General features: G+C 42.7%; 2 protein-coding genes across 8 annotated transcripts; both read left to right on the top strand.

Annotated features, from left to right (window-relative positions):
* Nucleotides 1-230: 230 nt before the first annotated feature.
* LOC139768866 (mannose-P-dolichol utilization defect 1 protein homolog) lies at nucleotides 231-2,696 on the top strand. Its single transcript, XM_071699502.1, has 5 exons — nucleotides 231-560; nucleotides 933-998; nucleotides 1,232-1,364; nucleotides 1,456-1,660; nucleotides 1,778-2,696. Exons 1-5 carry the CDS (start codon nucleotides 473-475, stop codon nucleotides 2,018-2,020), a joined length of 735 nt encoding a protein of 244 aa, XP_071555603.1. The 5' UTR covers nucleotides 231-472; the 3' UTR covers nucleotides 2,021-2,696.
* A 357-nt stretch (nucleotides 2,697-3,053) lies between these two features.
* Nucleotides 3,054-12,447, top strand: LOC139768859 (uncharacterized). Of its 7 annotated transcripts, none has more exons than XM_071699470.1 (15): nucleotides 3,054-3,199; nucleotides 3,922-4,118; nucleotides 4,219-4,343; nucleotides 4,432-4,508; nucleotides 4,604-4,726; nucleotides 5,178-5,392; nucleotides 7,405-7,545; nucleotides 7,647-7,838; nucleotides 7,926-8,628; nucleotides 8,731-9,038; nucleotides 9,231-9,400; nucleotides 9,488-9,614; nucleotides 9,696-11,064; nucleotides 11,262-11,377; nucleotides 11,679-12,447. In XM_071699470.1, exons 2-15 carry the CDS (start codon nucleotides 3,958-3,960, stop codon nucleotides 11,743-11,745), a joined length of 3,894 nt encoding a protein of 1,297 aa, XP_071555571.1. In that variant the 5' UTR covers nucleotides 3,054-3,199; nucleotides 3,922-3,957; the 3' UTR covers nucleotides 11,746-12,447. The 7 variants fall into 7 exon arrangements, with proteins under 7 accessions (XP_071555571.1, XP_071555572.1, XP_071555570.1 ...); XM_071699471.1 differs by having other exon boundaries at nucleotides 4,201-4,343; nucleotides 9,726-11,064; XM_071699469.1 differs by having other exon boundaries at nucleotides 4,201-4,343.
* The last annotated feature ends 7,072 nt before the right edge of the window (nucleotides 12,448-19,519 follow it).

Here is a 19,519-nt window from a genome sequence, read left to right as displayed (position 1 = left end):
TATAATATGGAACTCGCATACAGAGCTTATAGTTTTTTCTTTTTATTTAAAATGCAAGGTGTCTTTGCGTCGTCATTACTGACAATAATATCTAATATTCTTGTCAGTTCAATGTATATTAGTTTAATATTTGTGAATTGTAATTTTATGTTTGGTCGTGATTTTTAATAATGTTCCAGCGACGGCTCCGCCGGCATCTCTCACATTACCATCCGTAGCGCCGTTCAAAGTTTGTACCATATAGTTGCTGAACGCCGCTACTGCGTCGCGAAGGACGCAAAGGCCAACCTGGCCAACGTGAGTTGGCACGCGTTTGTAATTGTAAGGAGGTTTCTGCCGTTATCGCCGATTATTTAACGATTGCGGAAAACAGGTCTCGGACGTGAGTCGTCTGTGAGCCTTCCGTTACATTCCATGCGCATTTACACCGTGAGATAGTACGGTCGATGAATACGGAGCAAGTTCTGGCAATATGGAGCAATATATCAGAAAAGCGGCGTTATTTGTGTTTACTCGGGAATGCATAAAGGAGTACTTCGACAAATTTAATTTTTTCCACGGTACGTTCGCCTCGATAACATTATTACAGCTTTATCATGAGCTTTTATCTCCACTGATCTCCACACGTGCCATTTTGTTCTCAACATGAGAAGAGGAATGTGCCCGGCATTTAAAATAAATAAAAAAAATATAAATAATACTTGGGTTTGCGTATTTGACTAATTAATCTTGTTATTGTTAAAAGTCGAACCGTCTGTGTTGTATATGTAGCCTTAGGATTTGTGTCATAATGTTCTATTATTTTTTTATACGTGACAAGCTTAATATTTGTCGGTAACTTGTCAGGAAATTATTGAGATTAAAAATAAATTATTTAATAAGCGTATACAATCACATGCAGGTAAAACATGATTGTCTTGAAAATGTTTCAGTGGGATGCTTCAAGGCGACGTTGAGCAAAGTTCTAGGATTGGGCATCATCGGAGGTTCTTTGCTTGGTTAGTATATTATTTCTAGGACAAAGATATCCACTTCATTGCATCGTGAGAATATATAAAGCATTTTACTTGAAAACTGTTATCTTATGTAATTATCATAGTAAATTGTATTGCAGCTTATATTAATGCAAGTGCTATTCAGCAGCTACTTTGTATAGTGAACTTAGTGTCTTATCTAAAACATTCTTATCTCATACATGAATTATCTAAATATACTCTTATTTTCTTTTTAGTAAAGATACCTCAAATTGTGAAAATCCTACAAAATAAAAGTGGCGAGGGAATCAATATTTTCAGCGTATTGTTGGATTTATTCGCTATCACTGCGATGTCTTCCTACAGTTTCAGCAGTAGATTTCCATTTAGGTAAATAAATAATTTGTTGAACACAAAGCATGTCAGCGTACAAAAGTCTCTGTTGTTATACAAATTTATTTATTGTTGGTATTAATTTCAGTGCCTGGGGAGATGGAGTATTTTTAGGAGTTCAGACCTTGATCATCGCGGTTTTAGTAATGCACTATAATGGAGAGACAGCAAAAGCAACTGCATTCCTGTCCGCTTATCTAGCAGTGATTTTTGCAGCTAATAGTGGACTAACGCCTATCCATGTTCTCTGGGCATGCCAAGCAGTGAATATACCCATTGTTCTTATAAGTAAGGTACGTAATTTAACTACCTATTCTTGAGAACATCTATACTAGCTATTCTTATCTCGCAAATATATGCAAGATAAATATGTTGCAAATATATTAATCTACGTTTTTATGGGATTACAGTTTATACAAGCCTATACAAATTATACCAATGGAAATACCGGCCAGTTGTCGGCGGTAACATGTTTCATGCTCTTCTTCGGTTCTCTCGCGAGAATTTTTACTTCCATTCAAGAAACGGGTGATACAACTATGATAACGATGTATGTGTGTTCCACTCTGGCAAACGGTATGATAGTGGCGCAGCTTCTTTACTACTGGAACGTGGACGTAAAGAGCAAAGGAAAGATCAAGAAGAAGAGCTAGAGCGAAGGAAATAGGAATGTTTATAGCGCGCGATTGATAATAATCTACATAGGCCAACAATGTAAAATAACGCGTGGCTGTATAAAACTTGGCATGAATGATATTTTACGAAGACAACAACGTGACGCCGAAGAGAGAATGCTTGGAAATCATTTTCTATAAGAAATAAACTTTTGAGAAAGTTTGCAGGAATAATACCTAATATTATAGATAATTTGGAACTGTAATAGTTATAATATTACTTTGCAGCCCGGAAGTGAACGTGGGAATAATGTTGGGGGGATAATTTTTATTAAAAGATGAGAAATGACAATATGTTATAAAATCTCACTTATTATGTATACACAAGTAGATAAGACTAGATTATTGTTGAATGCGTTACCTCGGCATGGTTATTATAAATTTTTCCAACATAAAACGAGAACGTTTTTTCTACTTATTTCCCACATAGCATGCATATCAAAAAGACGTCCAGAAGATATCCCGAAGATATCCTATCTCCTAAATATATCTTCGGGATATCTTCTGGACGTCTTTTTGATATGCATGCTATGTGGGTTTACAAGTTGTAAAATAAGAGGTATTTTGTACATCTCTAAGTTATAATTTATTATTGCAAGTTCTCAATATGTATTATCACGCGCATCATTTATATATTAAATTATTATATTGTTGATATGTGACTCATTCCATCCTAACTGCAGTTAACTTCGTATCGTGCAATCTGCAAGAAAAATCATATGTCAAATACTCCAACTCTTATATTTTAAATTTAAAAAAATAAAATTTATTTCTTTATCTTTGAAGTAACATGTGAAAAATCGTTTTGCAAAAACTACTTTGTCATGCGGGGCGCGGCACGCTTATATAGGCGCGCGCGCGCGCGCGCGCGGCTGGGCCGGCTGGCGTTCGATAAAAGTAGTTGCGGGCTGCGCATGCGCCACGCGATCGTCCGGCATCATCGTCGTTCGTCGTTTCTGCCTGCGCCTGCGCTGCCTGCCGTTTCCGCTTTCAGCTTTCCGCCGCGTCACGTCGTGAGTCGTGAGTGACTCGTGCGACGTCCTTCGTCGTTCGTTCACGCATTTGTTCGCTAATCGCTCCTGACGATGTCTCGTGGCGCAACGTAAATCTTGTTTCGTTACCGGATCTTCTCGCGGCACGTAAAACACCGGGCGAACGGTAAGTAACATTCACGTAATTTCGGAGCCCAGCTCTCTAAGAGAGAAACATTCCGACATGCGTCGGAAAGAAGGTGGCTGAGATGCGTTATGGCGCCGATGCCCGTTCCCGCAGTCTCCGGGCCCCGGGCTTTCACCGCAACGACCATCTTGTCGGGAGGAGAGATCGATATAGCGCGCGTTTCTTGCCCGCCTAGGCGAGGGTTGTCGCGAAATAACGGCGGGCGTCGTCCACGATTACGGGACGACGGCGACGACGCTTATGACGAGATTGACGAGATTGTGACGAGACGCGGCGTCGGGCGACGCTAAGTTTCGCCGACGGTGTGGTCGCCCGGACGCCCCGGACGGGTGCGATAACGCGCCAAGAACGCCTGCGAGCCTCCAACAGTTTGGCACAAAAACCCCCGCCAGACGTTTACTCATTACCGGACACGCGGTAATGAGCAGACACGTGTGACGGACAACTTTTCGAATTATGCTGGACAACGGTTCGTTCAGTGGGCACGTTGTCCTTGGAAGTTGGACGTTGGGCGTTCAAAAGGGCTTTTTTTTAATGCATGAGGAAACGGTTAGAGATATATGTAACAACGCTATACCTGCCCGCTATACCTGTGTCCCTATATTTCTCGGACGCATAATATAACGGACACACGTGGTCGTGGATGCTCTCGTAGCCGCGATCAAAGGCACGAATAATTCGAACGCGACGATTTTTCATAGTCTTGCAGATTAGGTTCGACTCTTTGCCGAGCGAGAATGGAATCTATGGATGCGCGTCTCGTGGCGCAAGCGTTGAACTACCATGGTCAGCAGTTGCAGAAAGTGTGGGAAGGAGAACGCAACGAAAACGAGCTGGTCATGCTCAATCTCAAGGATCCTAGCTTTGAAATCTACCAGCAGCGACAAAAGACTCTCAGGTATACAACAATCACCTTTGACAATTATCCAGACACCCTGGAAATCTGTTTCGTGTTGTTGCATCTTTTTGTTCATTAAAAGTTTGTGTGTTTCCTATAGCTTTGGAGATAGAGGCAAACGTTTGAAGCTTCAACAGTTTCTCACTAAAAAAGCTGATGACCTGTATGATAAGGCAAACTTGGAGAAATCTACAGACTGTGTTAAGCAGGAGATGGATGATGAAGGTAATTATTTTTTACGTCTTTTTTTTTTAATTCAGATACAACGTAATATTATGCAATGTTGTGCAATAATGTTCATTTGTGTTTTCAGAATTTTATGCTACAGTACCAGCACTTGATACTTTTGTCACCATGGAGAAGTCCCAACGCATTCGCAATTTTTTGGAGGTAAAGAATGATTAAAAAAAAGATCAGAAAGCACAAATTAGTTCTTAAGAAATCTTATGGCAAGTCTAATTTTATATTATTTATCTATTTTATAGAGTTTAGTAATTGGGGATGTAATTTTCGCACAAGTAATGGGTAAAAGCGCCGCAGGTCTTCTTCTGAAGGTGCTTTGCAACTGTAGTGACTGTCCCAGAGTTGTTACTGAATTAGGAGTTAAGGTACGTCAATATATGATTTATCAAGATACACGGTAGTGTCTCGCGCCAAATACACGCGCAGCGAGACCCCACCGTGTATCTTCACACAAACCGTCGAGTCGCGAGTACTCGAAATTATTAGATCTCAACCGATCAAGTAGCTTAAGTTTTAATTATGATATAAAAGTGTTTTTATTTTTCCTCTATGTGCCCCCCTCCCCCCGAGCGGAGATATTACAATGCAATTAAATTTTACAATTAAGATATGTCGTCGTCGTCCGTCGTCGTCGTCGTCGTCGTCGCCGTAGTCATAGCCGTAGCCGTACGATTATTTTTGCATCACTAAATGGCGATTTGAGAATATCTCGATAAACGTTACTTCGTTTAGCAATGTTTCCATGTACCATGTCTAATGTATCTTCAATTTCATTCGTGTTTAATAACAAAGGTTTTTGTATGTTCTGTTTATTAGGCACTAATACTAAATACGGCCACTGTGCCGGCGGTGGACAAGAAAGGTGTTACAAGAGGCTACATGGCAAATGATCTCGTCTGCGTCGTAGTCAGTGAAGTTAACGTTGAAGCTGAACGAGTGGTTGCAGTTATGAACGTACCTGCCCGGGAAGGGCAAGCACCACACCCACCTATGGGACTTATCCATTCCGATGATCTTCCAGAAGCCTATAAGTAAGTTAACACAACAAATTGGTTAGATATAATTGCAAGTCTACCGAATCCGTAATATGCTTCATTAACTCTTGTAAGTTGACTCCTTATATCTTGGAGATATTTTATTCACATGATAAACAATGAGAGCATTTTGTGATGTCACACTTTTGTTCATTGTGTATTACTATAAGAGCATTTGCACTGTTAAACAGAATATTTTTTTTAACTTAATTGCAATACATTGAGATGTAAAATTTATATATACACTGATGTCTTCTTTTAACTGTTTGTTGCTCTACATCATAGTAGATTTTATTATTACATATGTAATTTGTCGTGTTGTGTTCATTTTTTTGTGTTTTTAGTTTTTTTCCTTTTTTAAAAATAAGATGAAGGTAAGGATAATATGGCATGATGGGAAAAGAAAGTCGAACTTTAACAGAAGCACTGTGATACTAACAAAATTAGGTGAATTAGTTTTGATTCCTCTTACACATTTTTATGAATTTAGGTGCCAGACACTCTATGTAACGTAAAAAGTTGATAGTCAGTATGATGATGAATTTCTAATGTGATACAAATGAATTCAAACCTTGAGCATTGGTTGACATGGCTCTATTGCGCACATATTATATCTACGTTTGCGATATATTACTCTCAAAGCACCAGCCAGATTATGGCGCAAATGACTTTTGAAGTTGAATTTCCAGTATGAGACATTGAGCCTTGAGCGGTCAGAGTGAATGCAACAGACGGTAGGTATAACACTGATTTAAAGTTGTTTGGTCTCTTATAAGGATATCAAATGAAGAATATATATGTATATGTATGTTACTGTATTTTCATAAAATGTATACTAATGTAATTTTTTGCGCAAATCATTTTGTATCATGGCATAAGGTATTCATATTTTCGTGTCCGATCGTACTTTCTTTGTAGAAGGTAAGGTGGAATATATTTATAATCTTGTAGAGAAAGTTAATGAGATTTGAGAAGCAGAGACCAAACAACTCGAGTCTTAATCGCCCAAAAACATTTTTACCTTTAATCTTCAAAAGAATCGCGCCTTATCATAATAATGCCTTAATGTTTAAACTTACAGCTTATATTGACAAATAAAAAAAAAAGTGATGTCATGTTGATAATTGACACCACAAAATGCAAACAGATGAAACTTCTACATCTAAAAAAATTTTTTTGGTCCGCCTTGGAAGATAATATATACTCAGGCGTGGCTCCCAACCTATCCTAGGGTTATGCAATTTATTTTATCGCACCAAAAAAACTTGTAAAAACCGAAACCACACCATCGATTGATGATAGGCCGTGTGATTTTGTGTTGAGCAAAAAAATCCTCTGATTACAAAATACTAGAAATATACGTCTTAAAGGTGAAAGGTGAGAGACGAGTTTACATAATACTGAGGTTGTGTTACCAATGTAAATTTATAACAATGAGATTATATTTGCTAATAAAAAGGAATCTTACCTTCTGCACCGTATCCCTGTTTCGGACCCCTGCTGCTTCTTAACGGTACAAACGTAGATTTTGAACGACTCTAATACCGAAAGTTGCACAATAATTTATATATGACGTAATCAAGAAGGGCTGAATTAATATTTAATGCACTTTTGGTATTAGTGCTGTATCATTGATTAATACATGCAGATCGAAGTGAAGAAACGTCATTGTACAGGAATAAATGAATAATTAAACTTTATTATATGTGTATATGGGAAGACTGCAACACAAATAATGCACGCAGCATAAATATGTATGTGCTTACAAAGCAGAAAACTATATGGAATACGACAAGGTGTTGGAGAGCAGGCGCACACGAATTGCCAGACAGGCGATATTTATCGTCAGGATCAATGTTATTTATCGACAGTATCAATGGATTCGGCTGTCATGATTATCAAGTCTTCAGTTTTACCGTTAATGAAGTAGCTTTGGTTTCCTCTTCTTTGGCAAAGGTCACGATGATTTTGCAATGTTTAATAATGAGGTATTTTTCTCTGTGGTGTAGGAAAGCGATCGACAACAAAGGTCAGAGTTATGAAGCGCTGTTGGAGAATAGTACTGGCTTCAACAATCCGAACAACATAAAATATCTGTGCGACTTAATCGGTCTTGGACAACAGAATCATTCCAATATGGTTGGATTGAGGTAAGAAACGTCGTTATAAAATAATATATATATATATATATATATATATAAACCTAAATTCTCTACCTTATGCCTGATTATGTTTGTTTATTGATGTGCAGAGAGAGATTTGCACCAAATGAATTCGCTACTGAATTACGACAAACACAAGCGAGCAAGTGGGCATTCCGAAGTGTTGCTGAGGGTATAGATCATTTCAAGGCCGGTCGTCATTCCGAAGCTTTCCAGTGCCTCAACAAAGCGCTCACGGTTGATCCTCGCAACGTTGAGGGTTTAGTTGCTCGAGGAGCATTGTAAGTTTAATTTAATTGAAGTTTGCACTCATGTTTAATATGTTGATGTATACACAGACGTGTTTAACATACTATTTTGTGTTACAGATATGCGAACAGCGGAAGTTTCAAGAAGGCGATTGAAGACTTTGAGACAGCCTTGAAATTAAATCAAACGCATGCAAATGCTCGTAAGTATATGGCGGAAACGCTGGTTGCGCTCGGACGTAGTTACGAAGACGAGAAGAAATACGAAGATGCCCAAAAAGCATATGAGAACTGTTTGGCAATTGCACCGTATCACGAGGAAGCGCGAAATTCTATTGAATACATAAAATCTAAGACTCTCACAGGGGGGTCACTGAACCCTCTGGATACCTTTAAGAGCTTTGAAGCTGAGAACGACGTTGCAGAAAATAAAAAGGATAAAAAGAAACGCAAAAAGGAGAGAAAATCTAGATCAAAGAAGAGACAAAGATGGAGTTCCAGCTCGAGTTCTTCATCCACCGGATCTTCGACCTCTTCAAGCTCAGATTCTAGCAGCTCGTCGTCATCGGGAAGTTCACGATCGGCATCCCGTTCACCGAACCGTAAACGCAAACATAAGAAAGATCATCGCAGTTCGCTTTCGCCACTTAGCAAGCGTATGGCCCAGTATAACAATCCTCCCGCTGCAACTACCACCACTCACGATCCTACCATCGCTCCGACCTCTTACCCCATAAACACACGTGAGAAAATGGACGACTACGAGATCAAAGTACGCAAGTTTCTTGAGCAAACCAAGGACGATTCTGATTACGAAGATAAGGCAAGTATAACTTTATAGTTTTGCTCAATTGCAATATATTTCAAAGTATGCAACATGAAAATTAAAGTAACGCAAGATCACTTTTCTTGTGTGTGCAAACAGGTAAGGAAATTCTTGGAAGAGACAGCAAGATGGAAGAGAGAAAGGGAAAAGGAAAAGAAACATTCTGAGAGTGAAAAGATGAAGAAAAAGAAGAAGAAAGAAAAGAAGGGGAAAGATAAAGATAAGGAGGACAAGAAGAGTCGGAAGAAGAAGAAGAAGGAAGAAAGGAAAAAGCGTAAAAACAAGGATAAGCTTGAACGAGATTTAGAAGCGTTGAAAAAGTCGTCTTTGCCGGACTTGGAACAGTTAGAGTCCAAGCTTAATGCTTATTATGCGAAAGTCGAGAAAGACTGTGCGGCGCTTAAAAGGTTGGAACCAATGTTGGAATTTTCTCACAATAATGTTTAATATTTTTTTTATTACTTTCCAGTTAAGCAGCTTGACTTAAACTCGCGGGCTTTTTTTATTTACGCTGTTTTCATATCCTCAGCTAACACAAATGAACGGAAATCGCGCGGCCGTCAGATATCGTATTTTACTTATGTTTTTATATTTACTAGGTATGTAGCACAGTATAATGACATACCTTCCCCTCTTAGCAACGCGGAGAAGCTCGCTGAAAGTTCACGCAGGGAAGAGGAGCTGCGCAGAGATAGAGAAAGAGACGATGCTTCGAAGGCATATCACGAGCGAGAATCCAGAGTGCCAATGACTGCGCAACAGAGGAAAGGTGTGTATAAAATAGCGTAAAATGCATATTAAAGTTGTATACGCTAAATACAACAATGTAATATCTTATCATAATCGTTTGTTGCAGAAATCCAGAGGAAACCACTAACAGACATATTTGAACAAGATTCCCAATTGATTCATCCCGAACCGAAACTCCCTACACTAGACACCGCTGCGTTAAATGCAAAGTGGAAGGCTGCGCAAGCCGCTAGGTAAATAATTTGAGGGACATTCAAGATCTTACAATAAATATAATTTGCAATTTATAATACATCGTTTCATGTTTTACTTAGCTGTGAATTTACATTCACACATGATTTCAGACAAAAGGACGTTCCTCCGCAAAAGTGGCAAGATGTCCCGGCGGAGAGCAAGAAGGTACAATCTAACGTCTTCGTGGACAGCGACGAGGACGATGACAATGAATTGGAGGAAAGAATTCAACGTGCGGCTCTTGAAAAATCTTTGAATATACGGAAAATGCAAATGCGCGAACTTGCTGAGAAAAGAGTACCACCATCGCAACCTACACCAACACCACCACCACCCCTGCCGAAAGAACCCCCAATGCCAAAGCAAGCGCCTGTCAAGTATCCTACACCGCAACCACAGAACAAGTTCCAATCGTACAAGGATCCCACTATGTCCGTGTCACAGACTACACCGACTAAATTTGGCTCTAGCAACAATTTGGGCGGCAAGTTCCAACCGATCGGTCAAAATAGCGGGACTGGACATCCGCCGGAACCACCACGTCCTCCGCCAACGGCAAAGACTCAAGCTAAAGGTCCGAGAACCGATTCCGATAGTGAGAACGAGCGAGGTCATCGACAAACTTCGAAGAAACGCGAATCAAGCAGCAGGGGCGGCATGAGTAAGCGTATGAGTAGGGATCGTCCAGCGAAACGTTCTCGTAGTCGATCTCGCAGTGCCTCGAGTTCTGGATCGTCTAGATCTCGATCGCCGAGGCGCAGTCGCTCACGCTCGTATTCAAATCGGCGATCCGGCAGTTACGAGAGGAAGTATAGCAGATCTCCTTCGGGTACGTACAGCAGATCGCGATCACGTTCAAGATCCAGATCGTACACCAGAAGTCGCAGTCGCAGTAGGTCGAACGATCGAGGTTACTATCGCAAGAGACAATTCCGACCATACAATAATCGTGGCACGTACTACAAACCACGCTTCCAAGGCTTTAACAATCCGAATCATCGTGGCGGCGGCAACAATTTCCAAAATCGAAACCGCTTCTACAACAATCAGCACAATAATCGTTTTGGCAATCGTCGCGGCGGTGGTTTTAACAATCGTGGTGGTCGTGGCCGTGGTAATCGCGGAGGTAGATTCTTTCATAACAAGCAAGGCTTTCGTGATTTCCGCGACAGGCGGGACTTCAGAGACCGCCGTGCTTCGTCGCGCGATCGATACAGTGATCGCAGCTACTCACCCGATCCGATGAGGAAGGTTGACGAAGCGAAAGAGAAGATCAACAAGATGCTCGAAGGAGGTGACGACGTTGAACATCAACAGAGTGGTACCGGTAGCTCGACCGTACCGCCTAATAAGAGACAAGCTGGACCCCTGAGCGAAGGAGAAGAGAGGGACGATGACGACTATGAGAGGTGGGGAGAGGGAGAGGGGGGCGACGCAGCCAGTGCTAAGGTTGGTTAGACTTCGCGTAGGTTTTCGGCCTGCGAAACGATCAGCTCATCTTTACGATGATGATCATGATAACCTGATTGATGATAAAAGCGAGGAATATATAACAGATGAAGAAAGTGACGATAATGATGATGATGATCAGTCACGCGCGCCAAGGAACACTAGCCACGGGCCAACTAACTCTCGTTTGTTGCCAGAATGAAGGGGTCAAACCTGTCGGCGCTAACCTGGAAGGCAAGGAATTCTTCATTGAGCGCATGAAACAGCGAAGCAAGAACGTTTTAATGCAGAGAGCCATTGCAGCTAAGATTTGGTAGTTATGATCTGTTACCGCCACCGTCGCTGCTTCTCTGTGATATAGTCGCTTTCCTTCCATCGCCCGTGCTCTGAGTAGTCGACCGATTGATACGAGACACGCCGAGACACTTTTGTAGTTTTAGTGCCGATCCCTTCTATTGTATCAAAAATCATAACTATTTGTAACGGTCGAAAATTCTTTTTTTCAAATGTTATCTTAATTTTGTTTCCTATTTAAAGTTAGTCTCATTTAAACATGAATTAATCTAAATAATAATTGAATAACAAATTATACGTAGCAATTATGTCTATTGTAGTGATTCACTTGTGAAGTTTCACCGACGCTTCAAGAATTTTGAGGGGGAAAAAAACTTGTGTCGATAAAGGTAATAAATATTTAGTTTAAATGTTTAGTTAAAATATTTAGTTAATATTAATGTATTCATATTCACTCTATATGGTATATAGTTATAGCGTTCTCAGTTCATTAATATGCAATAAATATTCGATTAAGAGGCTACATATGTACAACGTAATTGGCGAGTGACTTTTCATTATCATTTGTTGTCGGAAGCGAATGTTCACCTTTTCTTTATCCGATAGTGTACATTTTGGGGGAAATATTCGGTACCAAATTGAAGCAAAATCGTTCACTGGCCGGCAGAAATGCCTGGACATTTTGATATGTATATTACATATATGTATATGTATTATGTCCAGGCATTCCTGCCGGTAGAGTGTTCAAGGGAAAGATCATGTATTTTTGTTTAAAAAATTCCTCGATGAGATATAGCAGGTTGTCGCTTATATACGAATGCCCAACAGCAAAACATTCATTTTATTTGATCATCGTAATAATTAAATTAAATCCTTGCAATAACTAAAGACAAAATCAGCAACGTAAACTTCTCCATCTCGGCAGAACGTTATTGAAAACGGATTACTAAATTACCCGATTGCTTATTTTGATCTAATAATACGAGCGATTTTATTATGAAGTAGGATAACTTATGTATGTGTATGTAAACGAGTTGGCTGTACAATTGAAAGTCTCACAAAATATATAACACTGCAAGAAAACTGGAAGACTCCTCGATTTTCTGTCGTAGGAAATGAACATGTATCGTCTCCTTCCTGCGTGCTCGAGTATATCTAACGGCCCTTTTTAACCACGATTTATGGCACTCCGGTATCTACATACGAGAAAACTGGTTGCGGTATTTTGATACCGCGCGAGTACTTAAAAAAGTCCCCAACGACACGCACCGTTTTTCGTACACGTCTTACGTTTGTTGCGAGTGCACGATGAGAGTCTTCGTATTTTTCGCTTTCGCCGTTCTCATCGGCGTTCATTGTTCCGGAGATTTGAACAGCGTATCTCTGGAGGCTGGAGAGAGTAAGTTTGTGTATAACGTGCTCCCCCCGAGACACGGTTCTTTTTCACAAATCCGAGCGAGAGATCTCGGATCTCGACCGTAATTTATAATTTTTTTTCTTCCGCTTCTTTTTTACGTGTGATGACACGATTCTGTAACTTTCTAGATGTAGATTATCAGAGCTATCAAGATCTTGATGCGTTTCTTTCCGAGGAATGCGAGGAACACGAGGAGTACAGCGAATGTTCCGGGGATCCGACCTGTCGGAAGACATGCGAGAATATAGACCGCTGGGAGACGATGGCTTGCGTCAGAACAAAGATCTGTATTCGGGGCTGCGTCTGCGAGGATGGTTACGTGCGGAACGATCGCGACGTGTGCGTCAGAGAAACCAACTGTCCCCGAATACGACATTAAGTAACTCTGCAAAAACGAGCTCGGATAAATCATGGTGAACACGAGGAAAAGAGCGGATAAAACGCCTGCCGTAGCTATTTGCTTTCGTCGAGTTTTTCGTCGATCTCTTTAGGACCGTCGTCTTTAAAGCCACTTGCGTGTGTAATTCTTCAACATGATTATATATATATATATATATATATATATATATATATGTATATGTATACATAATCGAGTGATTCAACGCAAATGAATCTTGTCGACGTCTCGAAATAAAAACGATTACCGAGGGAATGCCGCGATATAATTTAAATTGGATAAATTATGCATTCCTCAAACATGTTTGCGCGCATCGACGACGATGCACCTGCGTACGCGCGCATTCCATGCGATAAACTGCGGCCGTCGTTTATTACTCGCTTACTCGGACCTGACGTAAAAAGGAGCACGTAAGTGCAAGTTTTATCGTACCGAGCCATTTAAATTCCATTTCAAATTCACCGAAGCCTTGAGGCCGCCCGAGGGCTCGTTCGTTCCAATGGAATCGAGTGCCTAACGCGTGTCCCATCTCTCTACGCGAACAATTTCGCTTGAAAGGCTTAATCACGGGCGACGTCGATTATTAAGTTCGAGGGGAAAAGAAGGTTCAGGAGCTGCGAATTTGTTTATCGTTTTCGAGACGGATCGCGCGCGCGCGGCACGCGACGGGAAGGACGTCCTTTCGCGTCGAGGGAACGGAATTCCATCGCGATCGCGATGCAACGCTTCGCAAAATCCCACGTTGCTCCTAACTCACACGACTCCTCGGGATCCGGTGTCGGTGGCGTCGGTGGCATCGTGCAACCAGTAACCACGCGCACGCACACAGACCTTCGTAGCGGTAACCAGTAACCACGCGCGGCGACTCACACGCACGTGGGCGCGCGCGACGGCCGGCACGGCGCGGCGCGGCGCGCGGTCGTTGCTGTTTAGTCCACCCCGATCCAGCGGTCTCCCCGTCTCTCCTTCCCCTCTCCTCGTTCTCTCTATCTCTTTTTCTCCGAGTCTCGACTTCCTCCCGTGCAAGCGAGCCACAGCCTCGGTCGGCCTCGGCCGTCCTTGCCCCTTCTGCTAGGCATCACGTCTGTTACCGCATCTACTAGCTGGCGCGAAAACATCAACTCGCTCAAACCCAACGGATTAGAAAGGCTCGCGAGCTGGGCTCCGTAGTGATGGGCCCAATCCGAGTCTTGGCCGCGCGCTCTCGAGCAATCGATGAACTTTACAAGGGCGAAGGAGAATACGTAATAAAATTCTCGACTTTTAAAGGGAGTGGTGCCATGTTCAACGAGACATGGGCCGAACAAGAATTTATGGTGTACTGTTAGCGCCTTGAAATACGGACGCTGCCGGGGACCGGGCGCGGGGCGATTAGGGTCATTGCAGGATTGTCTGATTTACGACCTCATTTCAGATAGAGCGAGATATTTGAGATAAATATAGCTCGTGGCCGTGTGTTCACCTTCCGAGGATCGCCAATAAGTACCCGATAGGTACTTAAGGACACAAATAAGATTAGCACCTATTTAAGATTGCGGATACGTTTGTCCCGTTTATGGTTTATACTTCTAGACACGGCCGAGCGCCGAGCTTCGACGATCTTTCGCGTCACATCTCTTTCGACTCTTGCGCGTCAAGACTTGGCTGAAAGTCTCAAGCGAGAGATTGTAAGCGTAATCTTGTGTACATTTGTCGCAATGCGTTCGCGCGTACGCTCGGTATCTCTGCGCCAATTATAAGTTTCGCGGAAAATATGCGGCCTCGAGCCCGAGCGTGCTATCTGTCGCGGTTGAAAGAAGCGAAGCATATTCTCGTGGCTACGAGATACGACGCAATCGCCGCGGTCGGCGGGAGAAGGTTGCCGACGATTAGCTCGTAGCTAATGAAAAATCAGGGTTGATCCCATCGCTAGAGCGACCCATGAGCGACCCATCCCGCCGCCTCTCCCCGCGCGGCCGTTCGCGCGTAGGAGGGAAAGTTACCGGGAATTTTCTCCCTCCCGACCTCTCTCTCCCCCTCGACAACACCGACGACGCGACGGAAGCTGCAACCTCGACGATCGGCGCCCGGTCACGAAAACGAACGGACGGCGGTTGGAGAACGGGTACGGGAGGGAGACGGGACAAAGCATAAAGCAGACGCGCGTGCTTTTTGTACGGCCGTTAAGCGCGCGCCGGAAGAGCCGGCAGGAAACGTCCGCGAACACGATTCCAGCCACGTTCGACTCTCCTCACGAGTTCAGGGCCCGAATCGAGCGAGGTGTCCGTCCGCGTCCGTCCGTTTCGCCACCGTCGATCCTCCGCGGGAAATGGAATTCCGAGGAGCGTTTCGGATACGACGGAGAAACGTTTATCGATCATTTCGCGTCGCGGATATCCTCGTCGATGTTCCTTACAGAATTACGATGACTTCACCGCGGGGGATATTCGAGTTCCTAGAGAGTTTTCTGAGAAAGCCGCGAGACCTTATAACGTCGAGTTGTCGAATTTTATCGTGTCGGCCGTACATTTACTTTGGCGAAATATATCGTTTAACCCTCTGCGTCTATTGTCAGCGAGATTTTATTTCGCACGTCCGTGAAACCGTATGGCTTACGAGAGATTTCTGTCTCTCTCTCTCTCTCTCTCTCTCTCTCTCCGCCTTATCCTTATTTATTATCTTTATGTTTCGTGAAGCTATCTCTGCTCGAACTGCGTCTCGCGCAAGAGTTCCGTGTATCACGAGATCATCGGCGGGCACACATCAGCATGCGCGAACTCGGGAAGACCCAAGAAATACAGGCGCGCGGAAAAGAAACGGCGTTTACCTGCCGCGAGAGGAAGACGCTGCGCGAGATGAGTTATGGTCCAATTAAGTCTCCGCGTCCGACATGCACCGTCTCACTCCCTTCCTCCTTCCCTCGTTTTCTCTCTTTCTGTCTTTCTTGCCGATAAACATTAACTGACTAATGTCTACATTTAATATACTGACTTGGTATCTTGTAACGAAACTTAGCACGCCCCAGTAACGTCATTAGAAATATTACTTCCTTGTCGACACGCCGCGAGCTCGAAATAGTTTCCTTCCCGCACGTGCACTAAACACAGTTAAACGCCGGGTCGAAGTTAATTATCTCGCGGCGCGCCAATGTTAACAGTCAGCGCTAATGGGCTCGGATATCCGTGAAATCGTGCCGATAAGACGGTAGCAACAAATCGAGTTTTCAATCGTTAAAAAGAAAAGAACGAGTTTATTCTAGTTTACTCCGTGGAGAATTTTAATTCTTTCCTCTACGGTGTCTCGCAAAAATGAAGATGACTGCTTTAACGATTATTCAGGTATCTTTTTCGCCGGGCGAACAAAATGCATTTTTGTGTGAGAAACGCTTTAAAAATTTCAAGTTACATTTTTTCTTAACAATCACTTGTGGCTAGTCTATTGTACCGGAACCACAAAACGATCCTTCTAGTTCCTCGAAATATTCCTTTCAAGTGTTTCGTTTCTCAAGTCGCTTCTTTTGTGTCGAACACACGCTTTTACTCGGCATTTTTAACTCGCTCGATTATCTCTTTAGTTCACTGAAAACTTGCTCACTTTAGCTCGCAATTCTGAATACCGATGACTTTCATAATTTTTAGGATTACTTCAAATCTATTGTTAAACTTTCCGTACAACTTGCGATTTCAATCATTTTTAATCCCAGAAATTTTGAAAACTATTTTATCGGTATTAATATCGTATTGTAATATTGAAAAGCAGAACAGTAAAACTGACAGTTTGGATTGAATAAAAGAAACCAGATATTTGTTTAAGCCTCTGTTTTGCATCTACCTGGGTGCTGACCTGTACGGTTTCAACGTCTCTTGTAACTTGATTATTTTTATGACTTTTCATACGAGCCTTCAGAGAGAACCTATTTCTGAGACTGCCTATTAACTTTAAAATTAGGTAATAAATAAAAGATTTTGTTTACTTCTTGGAATTAATTGCCAGGTAGTTGCTTGAGATATTCTTGACGCCAACTTAGGCCCGATAATCTTAAAACAGAAAAACGTAGAATATTTGTAGACAGTCAAATTGTGTATTTTTGTCCTCCCCTCCTACAAATTTTACCGCCTTTCGTCAGAGGCTGATCCTAGAAAACTCGCATGAACGTGTTCGATGGACGCATGGCGTCGCGTCGTGCGATGAATCACCTGCATCAACGCCATCGACGTCGTCATCGTCTCTCGGAATCATTCCGGATGTACAAGATGGAAGGAAGACGGGAAGACCCGAGGCAAAGGAGCGAGACGTGAGCACGAAAGAGTAGGGACGTCGCATTTTTTAATCGCTATGAACGCGATATTGAGACACGTCGCGATTGGCCGAGCCGACGAAATACGAGCGACAACTGCCGATATCTAGCATCATCTACCGGCACGTAATACATATATGTTACCGCAAGCTGCATTCTTTCGCTTTTTCCTTGTTCGTTGTGGCATGACCTATATATACTCGCGCGTGCAGTTTGCCGAACATGTCTAAAGTGTGACGAATATGTACACACCGAGGCCATGAGTGCCTTAAAGCACGTAATATCGAGGCGCGTGCTTCCCGTCTAAATGTGCGCATCATAACTGTTAGTTATTCAAGAAACATTATTATATTGCTATATTATTAATTATTATATTATTGTGTAAAAAGTATATTATATTTAACTACGAAATATCAGTTGTTTCAAGACAGCGTTTTCGAACGACCGACAATCATGACGAGCGAATAATTAGACAAGGAGCACGCGTCCCAAATATTCCTCCGATATGCCTGACGCGGACGAATTCACGATTCACAAGACATTTACGATCTCATGTGTACGTTGTACGGAGCCCGAGGCGTTTAAGAAGTTTACTCCATTGACCGTCTGACGTGACGAGAACGGAGAAGATTTATCTCTACGGGGCGCACACCGAAATTTCTGCCCCGAATTCCGTTTAAACTGTTACATTGCAGGCCACTTTTCATTGCGTACTTGAAGTCCGCGGCTCGTTTTTTATTTATCATCGTTGCGTATCGGAGCGTGCGCCGAAACCGTGCCCGGGGCACGGCGACGAAAGCGATAAAAAAAAAGGGGAAAAAATACGAGCGCAATGCGGTCCATCTATCATCGCGTTAATGTCTCTCTAGATTCAAAGCTCCGTGCGTATGCACTATGCACACATTGCGCACGTCGTAGACAACGGTCGTCCTTATCGAGATCGCCTGATTTATTTACGCGTCGGAAGCCTTAAGCGGCGGCTTATTAAAAGGATCCGTAACGCACACGCGTATAGTTGTAATCGCGGCACATCCTCGTTCCCCCTATTCTCCTTTTCTATCCCTCCCTCCCCCCTGCTTTTTAGCCGCCGTCGCTCCCTCCCGCACCACGGTACCGGTCTTTCGCTGCAAAACCGATAAATTATGCATTCCATTATTCATGCTCGCTCGCCGTAATCATGTACGGCGGTTGACAAGATCCTGTCATGCTTTACAGGCCTCCTGGCTTCGCGTTTGTTTGCTACTCCGCGAAGTAAGGAGGACCGTTTACGGCAGTGAGACTGCAAGCTATTCAATTTACCGGCTCTGAATACACGGCCGAGCTTTGAGGATATGGGAGTCCGAAGGATACGCGGAAGGAGAGAGAGAGAGAGAGAGAGGAGGTACGCTTGTCTAGCCTAACACCGTGCGTAAAATTCGAAAGGCCGAAGAAGAGATGCCGGAAAACGATAAATTATTTATAAGCCACACTTGAGAGGCTATCGCACCAAGTTTCGCGCTTGTCCTGTTGCACGCGCGCGCATATTCAATGAACTTTGAAATGCTAGATAGTTAGATATTAACGATGTAAAATAGAACGGAAAATATCGCGACGCCCGTGGCTGTGAGTTGTTAAATCGATAATAGCGCGCTCGGCCATCTTTCTCTCATTTAATTCAAACAATTCGAATGAAGTTTGCCGCTTAGAAACGGCACGCCAGGTGTTAAAACATGACGACCACGACGCCGCGACGGGGACCGTTTTCTATTTCTTTGATGTATGCATGCTCGCCCATATTACAAAAAATACTTGTATTTATCTGATTATTATTCAAATGCGCGAGATAATTGGAAGAAATCGCAGATCGAGCATGCCGCTATACTTTCTCACAGTGCACAGTACGCAGCAACAAAACGGAGAAAGAAAAGAGAGAGAGAGAGAGAGAGAGAGAGAGAGAGAGAGAGAGAGAGAGAGAGAGAGAGAGAGAGAGAGAGAGAGAGAGAGAGAGAGAGAGAGAGAGAGAGAGAGAGAGAGAGAGAGAGAGAGAAAGAGGAGAAACAGAACAGCCATTCGACAACGGGAAAAATCCTAT

This window comes from Temnothorax nylanderi, unplaced genomic scaffold (genome assembly GCF_030848795.1).
Source record: "Temnothorax nylanderi isolate EJ_2023f unplaced genomic scaffold, tnyl_v1.0 TNYL_tig0018_pilon, whole genome shotgun sequence".
Classification (NCBI taxonomy): Eukaryota; Metazoa; Arthropoda; class Insecta; order Hymenoptera; family Formicidae; genus Temnothorax; species Temnothorax nylanderi.
This window is presented reverse-complemented; position numbering and strand designations above follow the sequence as displayed.